Source organism: Camelus bactrianus, chromosome 26 (genome assembly GCF_048773025.1).
Source record: "Camelus bactrianus isolate YW-2024 breed Bactrian camel chromosome 26, ASM4877302v1, whole genome shotgun sequence".
NCBI classification, from domain to species: domain Eukaryota; kingdom Metazoa; phylum Chordata; class Mammalia; order Artiodactyla; family Camelidae; genus Camelus; species Camelus bactrianus.
Window position 1 is genome coordinate 7426991 of NC_133564.1, and position 13118 is coordinate 7440108.

At 57.8% G+C, this 13118-nt stretch overlaps 1 protein-coding gene across 1 annotated transcript in view; it reads left to right on the plus strand.

Annotated features, from left to right (window-relative positions):
* The first annotated feature begins 4564 nt into the window (after nt 1-4564).
* Nucleotides 4565-13118, plus strand: part of DLGAP2 (DLG associated protein 2) — a 61677-nt gene continuing 53123 nt past the window's right edge. Inside the window, exons 1-2 of the mRNA XM_074353498.1 lie at nt 4565-5634; nt 11589-11785. Coding sequence (XP_074209599.1) covers nt 4633-5634; nt 11589-11785 — 1199 coding nt within the window. The 5' untranslated portion in view covers nt 4565-4632. The remainder of the gene's footprint in view (nt 5635-11588; nt 11786-13118) is intronic.

Genomic DNA, 13118 nt, shown 5'->3' on the forward strand with positions numbered 1-13118 from the left:
CCCGGGCCCCGGCTGCCCCCGCCGCCCTCGCAAGTGGGAACTGCGGCCACGTCAGCACCCCAGGGAAGACACGGCTGTGACTCTGAAAACGGGTGGAGACCACACCGACTTTGAGGATTTTGTCCATTGAGGGCCGTGATTTTATAACAGCAGGAAAAAAAATTAAAGAGAAAGCAGAGAGGAGAGGCTGAAAATCACAGCAGCAGCAGACGCGTTTCAGCTGGGCCCCCAGTGCTTCAGGGCCTGGAGACCTGCCAGGGCTCTGTGCAGGACCCCTCGGCAGGGCTCCCGGCGCCTGAAGGTGTGACTCCGCCCCTCCCGCAGCCCCAGCCTCGGAAGTCGGCAGAGTCGCTCCGCGTTGCCTGGGAGCCCCGCGGTGTCTGCAGGCCGGCCTGCCCCCAGCGGGGCCCCAGGGCGCAAGCCCTCATTGTTAGTGACCCGCTTGCATCTTTACTCAGCGACAAGCCTGACGGACACGGGGTGGCCGTTCAGGGGAGCCTACCGAGTCCCACGTGACCCAAAGAGAGGAAGGACGCTAGTTGGAGGCGCAAACGCAGACTCGATGTTTACAGGTGGGTGAGCTGCGGCCCCAGGGACCGAGTCCCACCTCGTCTGGGGTAACACCCAGAAGTTGCCGTTGAAATGCTTCCCAAGTGGTTCTGGTGCCTGGGTTTGAAGACCTTTGCACTTTGGGGAAATGAAGGCAAAACCGCGAATGAGCAAGGACAGTCGGGGTGCTGGCGAGCCGTCGCGGAGCCCGCTCCTGGACAACTTGGGTGATGGAGCCCTGGCCCCAGGCAGGCCGGAGTCCAGACCCTGCGCCCAGGGTGGCCGTGCCCGCTCGCGCTTCCACCAGCGGGAATCTGGCCTCTGGGGAAACAGCTGCCGCAGGTCCCTGTGTAACTGGAGCTCATGTTATCAAATCACTTAAAGAGAATTTAGTCGCTAACTCATACCTCAGCGCGTTTGGTAAGCGTCTGAAGCGTGAATGACAAGCACGTGTAAATCACACTGATGGGATACAAACGCAGATGCAAAACCACGACCCGAGCAGCTTCAGCAAGAAGGAAGGACTAGGCTCCCGGTGGCCCCCACATTGGCTCTGGGCTGTGGCGTCAGCTTCGGTCACGCAGGTCCTGCTGTCGAGAAAGAGGACGTGGAGAGGCAGGCAGACTTTACTACACAGACTCTTCACTGAGCTCTGAACACACGAGGAAAAATTTTTTGAAGTGAACTTTGTACGTGTTCAGTTTCCTGGTTGTCTCTGTCTTCTTCCACCACGTGCGTTTGTCCTTCTTGCAAGAGCTTTGTAGGAACGTAATCCACGTACCACACGACTCGCCGTTAAGATACACCATTCAACAGTTTTTAATATTTACAGATGTGTCATTGCTCATGAGCAGAAACACAACTGATTTTTGTCTTTGATCTTGTTACCTGCAACTGAGCTGCAGCTCAGCGCTGTGCGCAGGGCCCTCTGGGCGGCGTCTGAACCAGGCTCGGGTTGTGCTGGAGCCGAGTCTCGGAGGACAAATCCTGGAAACGCGTTCCAGCTTGGGGAGCAGAACGTGAGCAGAACCTGTGGGTAACTTTTAGGAGTAGCAGTAGTTCGATGTGATCCAAACACAGGACCCTTCGCGGATGGTTGAGAGGTGAACGAGAACGGGGCCCAGCAGCTCATCGGGCACCACGCGGCCGGAGCACCTACTCCGTGCCCGGCCCCGGGCTGAAGCCGGCCGGGAGCCACACGAGCCTGCCCAGGGGTGGCTTGGGTCACAGGAGGAGGAGACAGATGACGTGGTGGAGCAGGGCATGGTGGTTGTAGGGCCTGGGGAGCGTGGCATACAGAGATGTTTCCACGGATGAGGGGGAATGTGAACCAGGACTCAGGGCCTGGCTCAGGGCGGGGCCTCCCCACATGTGCAGGAGGTGGGCCGGGAGTGACAGGTGAGCTGAGGACCAGGGCCGGGCAGGGAGGAGAGAGGGTGAGGAGACAGATGAAGAGAGCTGGCAGGTCCTCCGTGGCCCGGCGACACCGAGAGAGGACCACGCCAGCCAGCCTGTGTCACGGGGGCCGGAGGCAGGCCCTGCAGTTCAGAGCACACTTGCCCGACAGTCAGCTGACAGCAGGAGGAGCCCAGCCTTGTCCTTGTGCAGGAGGAGATGTGGGGTGGAGAGCGGGGGCAGCCCTGCCGGCAGCCAGCAGGCCCCCACTGTCCCAGGGACCCGAGCACCCCAGGGGGACGACGCAGGCCGGGCCACCAGACCCCGCCCAGAACCCGCGAGCGGCGCAGCCGCAGCCCACAGGCTACCTTCCCACTTGCTCTCCTGTTGGAGTCCACTTCCTGAGTCTGTGTTTCCTGCGTGTGTTACAGTACACGCAGATTACATAGGAATGTGCGTTGTGTGTGCACGTTGCGCACTATAGCAGTCTCGTTTCCTGTGCGTGGTGTGTGTGCTGTTTACCACCCGTGCGTGCTGTGTGGACACGTATGCACTTGGTGTGTGTAGTGCACGTTACATACCATGTGTGCGTATTATGTGAACATGTGCATTACACGCACACGTGCACGTTACATAACAGACCCTATTCCTGCGCATATTACATCACGTTATGTGCATGTACGCGTGCCGTCTGTGGGGTGTGTGTTATGTATAAGCCACAGGTGCATGTTACACGAGTGCATTTCCCGCAAGTATCACAACATACGCATATTATATGTTATCTATCCATATTGCCTATGTGTACGTGCATTTTCTATGCCTGCTGTACGTGCACATCACACACTAATAGACTCTGTTTACTGTATATGCATGTTGTGTGCCGTAAGTGCGCGTTATGTGTGAACACGTCGTTGTATTCACAGGCCGTATGTGCACATTATACACTGCAGTAGGCTGCTTTCTACGTATAGTATGTGCATATCATATACTATCCATGCATATTACATGTGGACATGTATGTGTTTTATATATAAACTATATGTGCATATTATATACCATACGTACATGTTATGTGCACACTGCACACCGTAATAGACGCTATTTCCTGTGTGTATTACATGCAAGTCACACTGCACATGCATATTACATATGGGTGTATGTGTGCTTTATAAACCACGTACATGCATATTGTACACTGTGAGCCTGTATTTCCTGCATGCGTCATAATACATGTATGTTACGTGTGTTATGCATTACATGTGCATTGTACATAGACGTTTACGTGCATGTTGCATGCTCCAGTAGGATCTGTTTCCTGTACATGTGACATTACGTGGCGTGCATGCGTGTTATGTGTTACACGTGTACGCGGTCGTCTGTAACAGTCTCATTTCCTGTGTGTATTATGTGGACACCATGCACTGTGCATGCGCGTCATGTATGGACACGTGCGTCGTGTGTACCTACCACGGGTGCGTGTCCTGTGCCAGGATGCAGCCTGTATTTTCTGCGTCTGTTCGGTGACCAGTTGGAAGCAACAGAAACAGAAGCACAAGCAGAAGCCCTGGGACAACAGAAAGCAGAGTGACGGAAGGAGCGTCCCCAGCTGGTCCTGGAGTCCAGTGAGCCCTGAACTTCACCGGCGCTGGCCCGGGAGAAGTTAGGGTGGCAGCGACCACAGTCACAGTCAGGCAGCTCAATGAGTGACACGGAGCGTGCCCTCCTCCTGGAACCTGCTCGCGGCTCTGCCAGCACACAGTCAAGGGGACGGGAGCCCCCAGGGCCACACGCCAGTGGTGGCAGCACTGGGACCCTAACCCTAACTAGTCAATGTCCGGAGGCCACCGTTCCAGCCACTGGACTCGGCCGCCTTCCTACCAGGAAGCGCAGCTGGGGTCCGCATCCAGCAGCAGCAAAGCCAGCACCCTCCCCGAGCTGGCACCTGCAATCTGAGGGTCTGTGTGTGACGCTGCAGCTTACAAAATAAGCTTTTTTATCCTGTTTCTTCTGAGTAGAACCTTACAGATGGAAATCAAAACTCTGAAATAGGATGTCAGGACAGCCTGGTTTAGTCCTCGTGTTGATACAGACAGTGGCCTTGAGAAGCAGTGGCCACCTCCGCTCCTGACTTGCTTGGGGAGAACATGGCATTGACAGTTCGTGGCCAACAGCTCAGCTTGACACGCAGCAGCCTGCCAGGCGGTATTACTGATTAAACAGCAGGTGGTGACTTTTAGCTTCTTAAACTGAACCACAATGCTCACTTCTAGTTGAAACGTAACTCGTTTTTCCCCGCAGATTGTTCGTTGTTTAATACTTCAAAATCTTGCTGTCAGGGTACCTGGTGAATCTGCTGGACATTAAATACTTGTGGTTGCTAGAACCACACCTGGGAGCATCAGTTTTTAACATTCTCGTACTTTGGAGCCATCAATGTGGTGCTCTTTTAAAAAACGATTGTTCACAAATGAATGCTCAGACCAGGAGTGGCCACTGGTCTGAGATGAAAGCGGCCCACGTGTGGAGGGGCGGGGTCTCAGGTGGCTCACCTCTCCACACGGGCGGCCGCCCGCCCGCTTTCGCACAAGCCTCACTTGGCGTTTCTGTGCTCTCTCCGCAGACCAGCAGTGCTCATGGTCCCCGACTCTGCACTTCGATGAGGAGAGGCGCTCGCCTGCGCCCAGGACTATGAAAGGGCTACCCGGAAGTCGGAACCCGCCGCAGCTGTGCTCCGGCCACACGTGGGGCTTGGCGCCCCCCGAGGACTGCGAGCTCGGCCACGGCCACCTCCACCACGGGCAGGAGGGGCGGCAGCCCTACCTGCTCCGCCCGGCAGAGAGCTGCCCCGTGGACCACCACCGCTGCTCCCCCCGGGCCTCCGTCCACTCGGACTGCGTGGTGATGCCCGTGGCTCTGGGCGACCACGTGTCCAGCAGCACCTTTCCCCGGATGCACTACAGCTCCCACTACGACCCCCGGGATGACTGCGCTGCGTCCCACGCCAGCGCCAAGATCAACCGGATCCCGGCCAACCTCCTGGACCAGTTCGAGAAGCAGCTCCCGCTGCACCGGGACGGGTTCCACACGCTGCAGTACCAGCGGACGTCCGCGGGCGCCGAGCCGCGCGGCGAGAGCCCGGGGCGCATCCGGCACCTCGTCCACTCCGTGCAGAAGCTCTTCACCAAGTCCCACTCTCTGGAGGGCTCGGCCAAGAGCAGCGTGAACGGGACCAAGGGGGACGGCCGGCCGGACGACCAGCACCACGGCCAGCACGCCAGGCACGGCAAGCGGAGCAAGAGCAGGGAGCGCCGGCCGGAGCCCAGGCTCAGGTCGGGGCTGAGCAGCCGGTGGGGCTCGGACGACAGCCTGGATGGCGACGGCGCCTACCGGGCGCCCGGCGCCATCGGCAGGCCGCACGTGGGCCCCCTCGCCCGCTGCTACCCCGACGCGCTCCCGGGCCCCTTCGGGGACCTGTCGCTGCGCACCTCCAAGAGCAACAGCGACGTCAAGTGCTCGGCCTGCGAGGGCGTGGCCATGACGCCGGACACCAGGTACATGAAGCGGAGCTCCTGGTCCACCCTGACGGTGAGCCAGGCCAAGGAGGCCTACCGCAAGAGCTCGCTGCACCTGGACAAGCCGCTGGTGCGCCCGGAGACCAAGCCGCCGCTGCGGCCCTGCCACTACCTGCAGGTAAGGTCTCCCGGCAGCGGCGGGCGGGCGGGCGGGGGCCTGGGGGAGCCCCCTCCTCTAGCCCGCAGCCGCCTTTGCGCCTCGAAGGCCGAGGGCTTGGCAGCAACTGTGCAGTGCCTCAGCCCGCGTCCTTTTTCTCGTTGGAGAGTGGCGGGTTTGGCCAGAGGGGATTCGCTGGCTTCCCTGACAGGAGCATCTTTAAACCTTCAGGACACCGAGGCGCATGGTTGTGGAGAATGCACCTGTTCCTCTGGGGTGCGGATGAAACACATTCACCAAAGGCAAAAACAGACTAAACACGGTGGGTGGGTGGCTGGAGGAGGCGCACCGTGGAACTCCGTTTTGTATAATTTCCTTCCCATCTCAGCGCCTCATCACGCTGTGGCTGAGTGTGCTGGGGGCGCCCCGAGAGGCACCCACCTCTTTTAAGGAGCTCCTGCCCTGACTTCTGTCAGTGCAACAGTGCTGTCAGCAAAGACTGAAGGTCTGAAGTTTCCCTTTAGAACATGTGCAGTCGGATTCCAGTTCAGCCACTTCGCCTCTCCCGACAGCAGCTGCTGAGGGCTGCGCACCGGGTTAGAGATCTTCCCAGAGCAACGGGTAACGGTGCTGAGTGCCGGCTGAGTCACCAGGCGGGCAATTAATGGGACTATAGACAACCGGGAGTCTTTCCAGGCATCAGGTGGCTGCAGATCATTTTAGCAGCTCCGACTGCCATCTGGTACCTTGTCCAAAACCCAGTGGTTCTGTTTTAAACGGAAATGTTAACCAAATTGCTTTTGCGGGCTGATTTATTCAAGGAGACAAATTGGTAGTCGGATAAAATATTATTTTTATAGCAATGGAAGGGACAAGTCCTGCTTGTAGTGAGCGAGCTCTGGTAAGACATAAACATGGCGGCTTTGCCTGGACACGTCTAAAGGGACCTGATGAGGGCGTCCAGGGCCCCGTGCACTCATTCTTAGAGAAGCAGACCTCTCTCGTCTTTCTCTGTTTGTACCTGGGAACTCTCTAACGCGGTGTCCCCTCAGTACTTCAGAGTGGATCTCCAGCTGTGGTGCTGGGTCCCTCGGAGCCAGACCCGCCACCCAGCTTCTGGAACCATCCATTCCTGGCTCGTCTTGTCTCACCCACGCCCCACCCTCCTTCCCATCCAGGACACGTTGAAATAAACCCACACGGCCCACCGCGGACAGAGACCGGCACACGGCGAGCTGGACCCCCTCCAGTGCTTCGTCTGTGGTTCCCAGTGTGGCTTGTGCCTGTGACGGGCGGTCCAGAATGTCACTGAAACGAATTCCTCACTGAGTGATGGTGGGGTTCTGAGTATTTGCCAGCTGTGAGTCTGGTGAATCCTTCTGCCTCGTTAATCTCATGTACATCAGACTTTGTGGTCAGATTCAGCAGCGGGTGAGAAAGGCACTCTGAAAATCATTGGCATCGCCTAGCCCTCTGATGCCGTGTGGGTGGACGTAACCCACGCTCACCGGTTACAGATGGCGCGGCCTGTGTGTGACGAAGGACGGTGAGGAGTGTCTGTGGTAGGAAATCAGAGACAGGAGGACACGTGGCCGGGCCTGTCTCCCGTGGGGACTGTCTTGAGCCTCTAGCGGCCGGTAAGCGGCACCCCCACTGTGGAGACGTTGCCCGCTGTCCCCGGGAAAGGAGTGCCCCCGGCTGGGAGCCACAGGGTCGTCCACAGAGCACGAGGTTCGCCGCTAGTTGGACTTGGGTTCGTCAGAAGCCAGCGCTCCCCTGGGCCGGGGAGCAAGCGCCACCCCCACCGCGCCTCCCACCCCCGCTGCGTCCCCGCCCCCGCCGCCCTGCCTAGCACCCCTGCCTCCCTGGGGAGCGGGATCGGCTGGGAAGACTTTTTTACGAGACACCTTCCCAGGCCCCCCGAGGCTTGCTGACCGCCTGACCACGTGCTCTCCGAACCCCGGCCCGTCAAGCAACTGTCTCGACAGCTTTCCTGCCACAACAGTGGCTCCCAAACTGACCAGCCAAGGCTCCTGCTTGTAACAAATACCTCACAGTGCCGCCTTGACTGCTCTAAAATGAAATTCCTGTGTAACCAACCTACACGCATGTTCTGAGTATGCAGCTGACCCTGGAGCGACGCGGGTTTGAGCTGCGTGGGTCCACGCACGGGCAGACTCCTTCTCAGCAGCAGACGCGCCTGTGCTGGGCGGGGTGGCCCGCGGCTGGGGAAACCCGGGGGCTGCACCGTGCGTGCACAGGGCTGACGGTGCGTGGCACTCGGACTTCCCTCTGCAGGGAGGTCCGGCCCCCCAACCCCCTTAATTATATAATGTGCCCGGACTCTAATAAAACAGAGAAACTAAAGGCAGGTGAAGATGAACGGCGAGGTCCCGCTGCGCAGCACAGGGAGCTGTATCCACTCCCTTGCAATGGCCTGGAATGGGAAGGAACATGAAAAGGAACATGTGTACATAAACCTGAATCACTGTGCTGCAGGCCAGACACCAACACAACACTGTAAACTGGCTCTGCTTCAAGCAAAAAAATAAGCTGTCTTCTTTTTCTAAAAAAGGGAGTAACTTTTATCCAAGAACATGAATTTTAGCATAAAAGCGTCTTGGCACGCGACAAACATGTACTGAAGGGGGTGATCGGAAGCTCGTCTCTGGCCGAAGACTGACCTCACTGAGACGCCCGGAGGGGCCCTGATGACCAGCCACACCGCGGATGCACCAGCCTGAAGGGGTTTTTGGAAACGGTAAACGGTTCTCAGGGAAGCATCACACCGAACCGAGTTCTCTTTCCCTTGATTTACATGGTAAGTTGCATACCTGAAAAAGTCACTGTTCATTAAAACCATGCAGAAGAAAAGGCAAAAACCCAGCAAGCTTTGGTTAGCGTGCAAAGAAGGGTCAGCTCCCAGGCTCAGGTCATGACAGACGGAAGAGCCGCCAGCAGCGTCAGACAGGCACGCGCCAGGCGCTCTTGGGGCGGGACTGCTTCCTGCTTTCCTGAGAGCGAGCATCTCTGGTCCCGGGATGCGGGCCGCGCTCCCCGGGGGGTGCAGAAGTCACGGCTGCCCTAGATGGAGATCGGGGTGGCCCCGGCGGGCGCCCCCGCTTGGAACCGCTGTCCTTTCGAAAACCTGGAACCGAAGAGCCCAGCCGTACTGCTCTCAGTTATATCCCCAGAGGCGGGTGTACCTGGCATGCATTTAAAACAAGCAAGCAAGTCATGGAGTGAGCGGAGAAGACATTCCCTGTGGGGACTCACAGCGTTTGGGGCGTTTTTCCTTGATTTCCACCCCTGAAAGAGAGTATTGTTACCAAGCCCTGGCCCTTGTCACCTGGGCCCTGCTGCCTGATAGGCTAATACGCCGCATTCAAGCCTGCTTGATGCCAGAAACAGGAGATTCCAAAATGCACGCTAAACTCGACCTCCGGGGAATGCTTTTCAGAAGTTACAGATCTCACTCAGCACTCTGTGCAGACAGGAAATTAGGGTAATTAATTGTCACTCACTGCAGCAGAGGCCACACGGGGTCCGCAGGTCAGGGCTCCTGTGGGCGCAGGTTCACCCCTGCGTTCCCCCAGGTCGGCCCCCCGGACGTCTCCTGCCGCAGGTGTTTGACACGGGCGTGTGCCCAGCAGTCACTCACTGAGGCACAGTGCGTGCCAGCGTCGCCCCTCGTCCTCTCGACGGTCCTGAGGTGCCTGCAGGGAAGCGGCCTTCGTGCCCTGCGCCTTGGTCTGCTCTCCCTCCTCTGGTGTTGAAACCTCTTCTGTCAACGGCTGCGACACTGGCTGCTTAAATCAGAAACAAAAAATACAAGCTGGTCTCATTTGTTAGCTAATTCACAGGCTGCTGGGGAAAAAAAAAATCTTTACTTTGTTATTTTTATGGAAACATGTTTTTAATTCACAAAAATTCCCTAAAGCTGCCAACGGGAACGCATTTTCATCGCGAACGAGTTCTCTCCATCTGTCCCGGCCCAGCCTCCAGCCTCCCTCCCCAGAACGCCCGCCCCATGGCTGAGCCACTCCTCCCCACTAAGCGGGGACACTGGGAGCCTGTGCCTTTGGGTGCCTCTTTCTTCCACCTTCATGTCAAGTCCCAGTTAGTTAGAACCCTGACCTCACCTCCAGGAAGTCCTCCCAGGTCTCCACCTCTCTGTGGATGGCTTGGTTCCATCCCTGATCCCCTCTGCACCTGCCTCTTTGGTCCTAATTAAACTATAATTTACTGTATTTTATGCCAGTCTCCTCTGCTGAAAGATATTGTCATTCAGGACTGAATTTTCTTAAATTAAAAAAAATTTTACTTTTAATTATAATAGCAATATATATGGTCCATGTAGAAAACTGAGAAAATAGAAGCTTAAAGAAAAAACTACTGGGAAGCCCACAGTCACTGTCTCCCAGTGATGGTTCCACATCCTTCCGGCTGTTTCTCTGCAAAATGCAGGCACGCCTGTCTTTAAAGTGTAAGAACACGGAGGGCCTACTCTGCTCTAAATATTGACCCCGCCACGTGGACATCTTTCCACGGCTAAGTGTGTCTTCTGAGCCGGATCCGTGATTCGGTTGTAGTAAATATTTCACACCGCCCCGATCAGATATTAGAGTGTCTCCTCCCTTTACCCAAGCGAAGAATTCACAGTCCCTGGCATGAGCCCTGTTGTCTGGGGACACCTTCATGGCAGCGACATTGCCGGGTCAGAGGGCATGGATAGACGGAAGTTCTGACACGTTTCCATGAAGACTGGGCCCCCGTTCCCGCCTGGCGTGAGATGGTGCCACATCTTTCTCCATCCTGGCGATTTGTTCTGATTGCTGAGAACTGACTTTCCCGTCGTGGGCTGTAACGTGGGAGGTGTCTGACCACGTGTTCTGAGGAAAGGGGTTTCAGCTGAGAATGCTGCCTTTCCAGCCAGGCTGCAATTCCCCGGTGGGGATGGTGGCAGTCGGCTCATCGGCAACATCGAAACTGGGAGGACGGCAGGACCCGGTTTCAGATGAACTGATGTGGGTACAGAAGTCCCTCGGTGTTTGCACCAGGAAGAGCCCCACCCCGGGAGACTCTGAATGTGGCATCGCTTCCTCCTCTGTCTCTGTGAAGCGCATGTGGGAGATCCCCTCCCCCAGCATGACCGGCGCACGGAACCCCGTGAGTTGTGGGTGCGTCCATGGAATTGTGCGACCTCCACGCGCTGCAGACCACTGCCTGGTGTGGGTTTGCTTTTGTAAACGTGCACGGCAGGGGAGTGTGGGACGGGACGCTGAGCTGCGCAGAACAGGGGTGGATGGTGGGGACACCGGATCAGACAAGGTCCGTGACTTGGGTGTGTCAGGGGAGGTGGACACCGAAAGATGGGCCGGCTTTATCCTGTCTGTGGCTTAGCCAGCACTCAGGCCGGAAGCTTGATGCAGCAGCACGGAGGGGTGTCCCCCGTGGGTGTCTGCTGGGACGCGGGACGGGGGCAGTGGTCAGCTCTGTGGGGTAAGCTGGCCCAGCGCGCCTCCCCCGGGATGCCGGGCCCTGGCTCGATGTGGTGGTGCAGCCCGTGGCACGCAGCAGGCCCTCCTCCGTCCCTCCTTCCGTTTTTCCTTCTCCTTCCTCCTCTCTTTCCTCCTCCTCCTCCTACACGCCGGAGACCTCTTTCTTTCCAGTTTTCTCAAGTTTCAGCGACTTTTGTACCAGAAGGAAATAAATCTGAATGTTGGTGTTCCTTCCTAGGTGCTGAGACGGCAGGTGGGATGTCTCCCCGTCCTGCTTTGCCGGCACGGACTCCCTCTCACCGTTACAGTGCGGGGAAAGGCAGTAACTGGCTCTGGTGTCCCTGGGGACCCGCACGCAGCGCTCTGAGGACATCTGCCCTCACCTGCCTCGAGAGGAGACGCCAGGGGCCCTTCCGGGCTGAGTCTCCCGGGCGCGGGGTCGGCGCCAGGCTGACCGTGTCTGCTCTCTCCTAGGTGCCTCAGGACGAGTGGGGCGGGTGCCCCACGGGGGGCCGAGACGACGAGATCCCCTGCCGGAGGATGCGGAGCGGGAGCTACATCAAAGCCATGGGCGATGAGGAGAGCGGGGAGTCGGACTCCAGCCCCAAGACGCCCCCCCCAGGGCCCCTGCTCCAGCCCCTCGGACAGAGGCCGCTGGGAGACCTCCAAACGTAAGCCCCAGCACGCTGCCCCCCACCCCGGCCCCAGTGTCCTCTCCGCACGGCTGACCACTGCCAGCTGTCCCTAAAAAGTCCTGGGTTGAAAATGTTAGACTGCACATAAAACAATCAGACTCTGCGCTGTTACTGCAGAGTAATTACGGAGGTACACCTGGGCCATGTCTGTGTCAAGTATTAATTTTAAAGCAGCTCTCCTTGCCGGTGGCGCACCGGCGCCTCCTCAGAGCACCCCGGTGGTTGACCAGGGGCACGTCTGTGTGAGTGTGAGTGAGTGTGTGAGTATGAGCGAGTGTGAGTGAGTGTGAGTGAGCGAAAATCACAGCAGAGTATTTCTTGTTTACTGTAACGTTACACGTGCCTGTGGAGGCCGCACGCCGTCCGCAGGGGAGGGGCAGGATATGGGTCCACTTCACAGCTAGAACAGCACACGCTTTGTATGTTTGTCCAGAAATACACAGTCCACGTGTGCAACTTGTTTCACAAAATACAAACCAGGGAAACGAGGAACTCGATTACTCCTCTGTGAACTGTGAACATACGACTGACCCTTAACTGTCACCGTGCTGTGTGTATCTGGCCCGATTGGCTAAGTCTGGATATAAATGCAAAAACTGCCTGCTTTTCCCACCGCGAGCTGTCTGTCATCCCGTGGGAAGGTCCGAGGAGATTTGCCGGTGCTGTGTCCAGAGCGGCTGCAGCCTGGACAGAGGATGAGGCTGTGACCGGGGTGTTACCTTGGTGTCGGTCCACCCCCACCCCCGCCATGCACACGGCAGCACGTGGAACCAGGTGTGATTTCTTCTCCCAGTAAATCCCCCGACCTGTTAGTCTCCTTGCAGGATGGGAACTAAAACCCTGCAGACGTGAACCACACCTTTGTGGCCTGCCTCCCTTAAGTGCCACAGCAGTTGCGTTGGGGACGCCAGGCAGGAAGGGGTGACTGTCAGTGCCGTCTGCCGCCTCCCTCATTTGTCCGCTGAGGCCCTGCCTCACGGAGAAGATGGTCGGTGGAGGGGGTTGTGAGGGCGTGGCCGGGAGCCCAGCCAGAGCCTCGCCCTTTGGAGCTCACAGAGGGAACTGGGGGAGGGAGGCACGGGTCACAGAGAAACCCAGGCTTGGAAGAGGTTCTCACTGGGAAGTTGTGCTGGGGGGAGCCAGAGGCATCACTGACCCTGCCCCCCGCATCAAGGGCTGCACCAGACCTCAGTCTCCCCGCCTTGATGTGGGGGGGCTGGGGAACACCTGAGAACGTGGGGTCCCTGAAACCCTCCCTGGGCGCCAGCTGTGCTGAGCAGGCCGTGGGGTTTGAACCCCTGGGTAGGGG